General features: G+C 42.7%; 1 protein-coding gene across 8 annotated transcripts in view; it reads left to right on the forward strand.

Moving 5' to 3' along the window:
• LOC139578406 (casein kinase I-like) overlaps window positions 1–5,801 on the forward strand; it is a 39,893-nt gene extending 34,092 nt beyond the window's left edge. For 3 of the 8 annotated variants that reach the window (XM_071405935.1, XM_071405933.1, XM_071405934.1), the window contains exons 7-12: window positions 757–841; window positions 951–1,099; window positions 1,370–1,450; window positions 2,435–2,542; window positions 3,870–3,976; window positions 4,255–4,455. In XM_071405935.1, coding sequence (XP_071262036.1) covers window positions 757–841; window positions 951–1,099; window positions 1,370–1,450; window positions 2,435–2,542; window positions 3,870–3,976; window positions 4,255–4,309 — 585 coding nt within the window. In that variant the 3' untranslated portion in view covers window positions 4,310–4,455. Of the gene's footprint in view, window positions 1–756; window positions 842–950; window positions 1,100–1,369; window positions 1,451–2,434; window positions 2,543–3,869; window positions 3,977–4,254 lie in introns of all 8 variants that reach the window. The other 5 variants (XM_071405937.1, XM_071405939.1, XM_071405936.1 and 2 more) reach the window with 4 other exon arrangements.
• Window positions 5,802–7,050: the final 1,249 nt, after the last annotated feature.

Below are 7,050 nucleotides of genomic sequence, written 5' to 3' on the forward strand. Positions count from 1 at the left end.
GGTGTCTCTCTCTAGGTAGTGTTGTGGTGTCTCTCTTTAGGTAGTGTTGTGGTGTCTCTCTTTAGGTAGTGTTGTGGTGTCTCTCTCTAGGTAGTGTTGTGGTGTCTCTCTCTAGGTAGTGTTGTGGTGTCTCTCTTTAGGTAGTGTTGTGGTGTCTCTCTTTAGGTAGTGTTGTGGTGTCTCTCTTTAGGTAGTGTTGTGGTGTCTCTCTTTAGGTAGTGTTGTGGTGTCTCTCTCTAGGTAGTGTTGTGGTGTCTCTCTCTAGGTAGTGTTGTGGTGTCTCTCTCTAGGTAGTGTTGTGGTGTCTCTCTTTAGGTAGTGTTGTGGTGTCTCTCTTTAGGTAGTGTTGTGGTGTCTCTCTTTAGGTAGTGTTGTGGTGTCTCTCTTTAGGTAGTGTTGTGGTGTCTCTCTTTAGGTAGTGTTGTGGTGTCTCTCTTGTCATGATGTGTTTTGTCCTACATTTTGTATTTTAATCCCAGCCCCCGTCCCCGCAGGAGGCCTTTTGCCTCTTGGTAGGCAGTTATTCTGAATAAGAATTTGTTCTTAAGAGAGGATATGCATGTGGAGAAAAACTAAGACACCTCAAATATTCTACACGTGGACATTATGCCCATTCAGTCATGCTGCCTCCAGCCCCAAATGTGGCTGTTATATTGTGCATTCTGCAAAGCTGTAGTTTTTCAACTCTACTGTGCTTTGTGGTAATTAAAGCTAAACACATGGGAGGATAATTGTTGCACTGTCTGTTGATTCCAGGCGGACACATTGAAGGAGAGGTATCAGAAGATTGGCGATACCAAGCGAGCTACCCCAATTGAAGTGCTTTGTGAAAGCTTCCCGGGTCAGTACTGCCATTTTGGTTTCATTTGGAATCTTCATAACTCTTTAGGCCTAGATCTAGTTCAGTTTATGCAAATTAAATGATTGTGTGCCTTTGTCCTTTGCTGCAGAAGAGATGGCCACATATCTGCGTTACGTGAGGAGGCTGGACTTCTTTGAGAAACCTGATTATGACTACTTACGGAAACTCTTCACGGAACTGTTTGACAGGAACGGCTACGTCTTTGATTATGAATACGACTGGGTCGGCAAGCCACTTGTGAGTCTCCATCACTTGCTTTTTCTTCCTATTCAACGTTTTGAGTGGAGCACTTGACCCCTTAATCTGCAGACTTTCATTAGTCTTTTTCTGTAAATAATCACAAAAGGATCAAAATAGAGATTTCCTGTGACGTCTGTTATTCAAGGGCCTTTCTTTTTTGTTATATAATATATGAATATCTTCAGCTTGTGGTGAGTGTAAGTATTCTCAGCCACGATTTTGATGTCCTAGGTAAAATGCTGTCATTTTGTCCCCCCCCCACCATAGCCTACACCGGTAGGCCCCATCCCCAGTGACACGCCCGCTCAGCCCAGCAGAGACAAAGCACAACAGCAGACCAAAAACCAGGTGAGCTCGCCGCCGCCGCCCGCCACACCCACCCACCTCGTCAGTCGAGTTCCCCGTGTCTGAGGCAGCCGCCAAACCTCCTATCTTAATCTCCGCTTCCTCAACAATATGGCCTCTTTTTTTACAATGTCACCTTTTTCCAATCCAACCTCTTCAATTTCCTCTTTACTCTGTTGTGGCGATTGAGCAAGAAAGATGGGGAACTGATGAATTTAATTGTCATTAAATGTTGTAGCAACATCTCTGAAAGTTGGAACAGTTTTAGCATTGGACGGTTTTGTCTTCAGCCTGCCTCCCAAAGAACTAGTTATTTCATGCATGAGTTAAATGCATTGTTCACATCAGCAATGACAAAGCAGTTTGCTTAGTGTGTGGCAAAATTGCGTTCTTTTCCTTGTTCTATCAGCATGCTATTTCAGCCTTGGTCCTACTACACTGTCACCAACGTGACACATTGTTTACATTTTTGCCAATTCACGATGACTAATTGAACTTTATTAGTCATAATCTTTTCCTCTAAGGCAAAGTGCATACGGTTTTCTGGTTGTTGTGGACTCTGGTCTTTATTTATGGTTCTCCAGAACAATGTCATGAGTAGGACATATCATCCTTTATGTGCAACACGTTGCATAGCGCAAACAGTTAGATTTTTGTTGTTGTTGCAGAAACCAGGAATAGAATCAGAACAATTATTAGCTAATTCAGTCAGATCAATAGAAAATCTAGATGTTGGAATAGAAGTCAAGATGCTTTGTTTTTTCCGATCAAGGCTGTTTTTACTCTTGCATCAGTCAGTGGGCTCTGCTTTATGTTTTGCTCTATTTTCCTTCTGTTAACATAGTTTTAACAAGCCTGCCTTCTGTATTTATTTCCATTTGTTTCTTTGTTTTTGTTCATTCACTTCCCCATCCCACTCTCCCACCACCACCACATTACCTCCCACCTCTTGACTCCCGCCCCCCATACACCCTGCCCCCCTGTCAGTTGCCTGAGGCCAAAGGAGATGAGGCTCAGCGTCAGCTGTCTCCAATGACCAATACAGAGACACTGGGGTCACATCTTGTGGCCGAAAGGCTGGGGGGCTCTGTCCAGGTACTGCTTGCTGCGCATGGTGCTGCGCATGGTGCTGCATGGCTGTGTCTGTCCACTCCAGCTTTCTCTGTCTGTGTCTGTGTCACTGTCTGTGTCACTGTCTGTCTGTCTGTCTGTGTCACTGTCTGTCTGTCTGTGTCGCTGTCTGTCTGTGTCGCTGTCTGTCTGTGTCGCTGTCTGTCTGTGTCGCTGTCTGTCTGTGTCGCTGGCTTTCTGTCTGTGTCACTGTCTGTGTCACTGTCTGTCTGTCTGTGTCGCTGGCTTTCTGTCTGTGTCTGGCTTTCTGTCTGTCTGGCTTTCTGTCTGTGTCTGTCTGTCTGGCTTTCTGTCTGTGTCTGTCTGTCTGGCTTTCTGTCTGTGTCTGTCTGTCTGGCTTTCTGTCTGTGTCTGTCTGTCTGGCTTTCTGTCTGTGTCTGGCTTTCTGTCTGTGTCTGTCTGTCTGGCTTTCTGTCTGTGTCTGTCTGTGTCGCTGGCTTTCTGTCTGTGTCTGTCTGTGTCGCTGGCTTTCTGTCTGTGTCTGTCTGTGTCGCTGGCTTTCTGTCTGTGTCTGTCTGTGTCGCTGGCTTTCTGTCTGTGTCTGTCTGTGTCGCTGGCTTTTTGTCTGTCTGTGTCTGTCTGTGTCGCTGGCTTTTTGTCTGTCTGTGTCTGTCTGTGTCGCTGGCTTTTTGTCTGTCTGTGTCGCTGGCTTTCTGTCTGTCTGTGTCACTGGCTTTCTATCTCCTTATCTGTCTGCCTGCTCTGCTTCACTCATCCAGGCTGATAACAGGGGAGGGATGCACAGTCGGGAACCCTGCGGCCGTTGAAGCCATTATCAGGACAGGAACTCCCCTCCCCTCTCCCTGGAAAAGGGTGTGATATAGGATCTGATTGAGCATGCACTGTCTCAGAACGGACTCGACCTTTAAAGGGATGAAGGGGCAACAGCATCTCAGGAGATGCCTGTTAGCTACACTCTTCACATGAAAACATGACAATTCGGAAGTGGATATTTCATATCTAGAGTCCTTTATGGCGCAATTATGCCGTCTCAGATGATTACATTTTGAAGATTATTTTTTTGAGCAAATGTGCCATCTAGGGTTTTGGAAGGGAATTGCATCCTTTGAAATAATGACCTCTTTTTACCAACTAGTAGATCCATTTTAAGTTTAAATGTCACGTGCACAAGTACAGTGAAATGCCTTTCTTGACAGCTCTTTTACAATGTAATGTCAAAGGTAAGAGTCATAAGCTAATGCTCAATCTCTCACTTCATATGAAGGATAAATGACAGATAATTAGTCATGCACAGACATCCTGTCTGAATTCCTTGTCTTCACCTGTACAGGTGATGAGCTCGACGAATGGAGAGCTGAACACTGACGACCCGACGGCGGGACACTCCAATGCTCCCATCACTGCTCCCACTGAGGTGGAGGTGGCTGATGATACCAAGTAAGACAGCTGTCTTTCCCTGGCGTTGACTGCATTGGCTCACCATGCTCTGCTTGGTCTCACGACCTCTGGCAGTCGTTGCCTGAAACGCACTGTCAAATGACATCTGAACCCAGTCATTCAAAATACTGTTACAATAAAACATTTAACAGGTTCCACATGTTTAAGGCCTCTAATGTTCAGTTTTGCCTTTTTTTTTTGCTTTAAAACATTGTATTTTTTGATATGCAACATTAATTTCCTTTTGAAACTAAATGAGTGTGTGTCCTTGCCTGCAGGTGCTGCTGTTTCTTCAAAATGAGAAAGAGGAAAACTCTCCAGCGGCACAAGTGAAGAGAAGACCTCGGCGGGAACTTGAAACATTCTGCTCACTTTCAAGTTTTAAATGGAAGCAACCACACCGATCACCCATCCTATCTCCCTTTCCCAATCTCTCTCTCTCTCCCTCTCGCTCTTCTCCATCTTTCTCAGCGCTCTTCTGCTACAGGCGTGTAAAGCAATGTTGTTGTCCTACAGACTTTGTGGGCTTCACAACAGACACTGGCTTCCAAAAGAAAGAAACCGTTAAAGTACCTGCATAATAAAGAGAGAACGTTTAAAAGCTGTAACAAAGAAACGCGAATATCGTGGCGTGAATAGAAAAAAATGATACTGTTTGAAACAGTTGTTGTATTCTAGATTCCATACATAGCATTTACTGTTCAACAGCCATTGATCTGAGGGAACTGTCAATGAGTCGAGGGAAAGAAATCTGTTCCATAGAAATAGTCCTTTACTTGTGGGATCAAGACTGAACTATACTAATGATAACTCTGGAATCACTGAGCGCAACAGAAAACACTTCATCTAAATCAGAATTGGAGTTTTTTATTTAATCCTCTGTTGTTTTCAAAGTCAACTCCCTGGATTGAAAACAAATGTTTGTTTTAGTGTACTGGAATTCATTTTGTATTCTTTTTTCTTCTCTGGCTTTCATGTCTGTCAATGTGGACTTTGTAGCACAGTCACTGGCCTCAGGTACTGTGGAAGATTGAGAGAAACTGATATTAGCTCTTTTCTTCTTGTTGCACTTTTGAAAACAAAAAGAAAGTACAATGGAATTCTAGGTTTGAAATTAACAAACAGGAAAACAACTGAAGACTGATCTAGGAAGAGTCCTATACAAGGCTAACACTGACTGTACAAAACATTAAGAACACCTTCCCAATATTGAGTTGCGCCTCCTCCCCTCCTTTTGCCATCAGAACAGCCTCAATTCATCGGGGCATGGACTCTACAAGGTGTTGAAAGCGTTCCACAGGGATACTGGCCCATGTCGACTCCAATGCTTCCCACAGTTGTGTCAAGTTGGCTGGATGTCCTTTGGGTGGTGGACCATTCTTGATACACACGGGAAACTGTTGAGCGTGAAAAACCCAGCAGCGTTGCTGTTTTTGACACCAACTGGTGTGCCTGTCGCCTACAATACCCCGTTCGAAGGCACTTCAATATTTTGTCTTAGCCATTCACCCTGGCACACACACACAATCCATGTCTCAATTTTCTCAAGGCTTAAAAATCCTTCTTTAACCAGTCTCCTCCCTTTCATCTACACTGAAGTGGATTTAACAAGTGACATTAATCAGGGATAATAGCATTCACCTGGTAAGTTTGTCATAGAAAGAGCAGGTGTACCTAATGTTTTGTACACTCAGTGCATATCTGAGTAAGGGCTGAAATGTCAATTTACATGAAACAAGATATCTTTCAGTTTTATTTCTACATCAGAATAATTTACCAGGAAATCATAGTTTGTGCCTTTCCAAGTAAAATGTTTAAAGCTCAAGTAAGTGTCCTGCAATGACATTTTATCTGAACTGTTCCAAATGTTGCTCATTAACTGTGTGTCCGGGCGTGCGTGTATATCTCTGAAAGCATCGTCTTTATAGGATGCCCAGTATAGAGGTCCTACTGTCTCACAACCACCGTGTCCATCTCCTCTGCTAGGACAATCAAAGGATCTTTGCAGTTTAACTCTCTAGGTGCACTCGACATAAAAAAAGAGGAAAGCTTGTGCATTGTGAGCTAAGCAATTCTAGTCATTGGTGGTGGCTGATCAAAGTTAGGGGCAGCATGCAAATACATCAAGTTTATGTTTAAAGACAAAAAATGAAGCGATTTTCCCATCAATGACTGAAGTTGCCACAAGACTTGAATTGGATACAAAACTGTTTTTCTTTTGAAGTTCCTCGCAGTAGTTTTGTAAATCTTTGCTTGAACGTTGTAATGGTCTATGATTTTCATGGCTTAACATGAGATGTGTGTTCGACCACAACAACATGCTCCGTCGTCTCAAGTCTATATATATATATATATATATATATATATATATATATACACACACACACAGTAGGTACAGTGGTCCCAAATAGTTTTTTTTTTTAATCAAAGATGTGTGTGGTCTCAAACATTTGTTCACAAGCGAAGCCCCCATAACCCCCTTGATTGTAATACTGTAAATACCCCCTTCTACGAAAGATATCACTATGCCCTTTAAAATAGCATTCTATATGCTTGTGTCATCATTGTGCTTATGAGTCAATGCCATGTGACCCAGAATGTATTGTTGTCATGAGATCAGTCATACATGCTCTGTTTTTTTGTTTTTTTCTCCCTGCAGATGTTAACATGAGGGCATTGGGGTAGTAGGGTTGCTAAAAAAATATGGAAATATCAATAGCAGCTATGTACATTTTTATAAACGTCTCAAACTAAGAAGAGCAGGGGAGACATATTGGGCTAAAAAGTTAAATTAAGGAAATAATTAGTCTCTTTTGTAAATAGCAATACCCATGAGTTTTTAATTGGGATTTTAACATGTAGTGGAACTGTTTCCAGTTTGGTTGTTTTCCCAAAACTTAAAAAAAAAATCTAATCTATTTGATTCCCACTATTTGCTGTCTGCCACCATGCTGGTAGAACTCTTTTCCAATTCATTTCCTCCTAGTTTAACCCCTGGCTATACTGTGAGTGCTCTGGTGATACAATATTCAAGTGATACAATATTCAATGCAACAGAATGGATATGAGTTTCA

The sequence above is a fragment of the Salvelinus alpinus genome, chromosome 6 (assembly GCF_045679555.1).
Source record: "Salvelinus alpinus chromosome 6, SLU_Salpinus.1, whole genome shotgun sequence".
Lineage (NCBI taxonomy): Eukaryota > Metazoa > Chordata > Actinopteri > Salmoniformes > Salmonidae > Salvelinus > Salvelinus alpinus.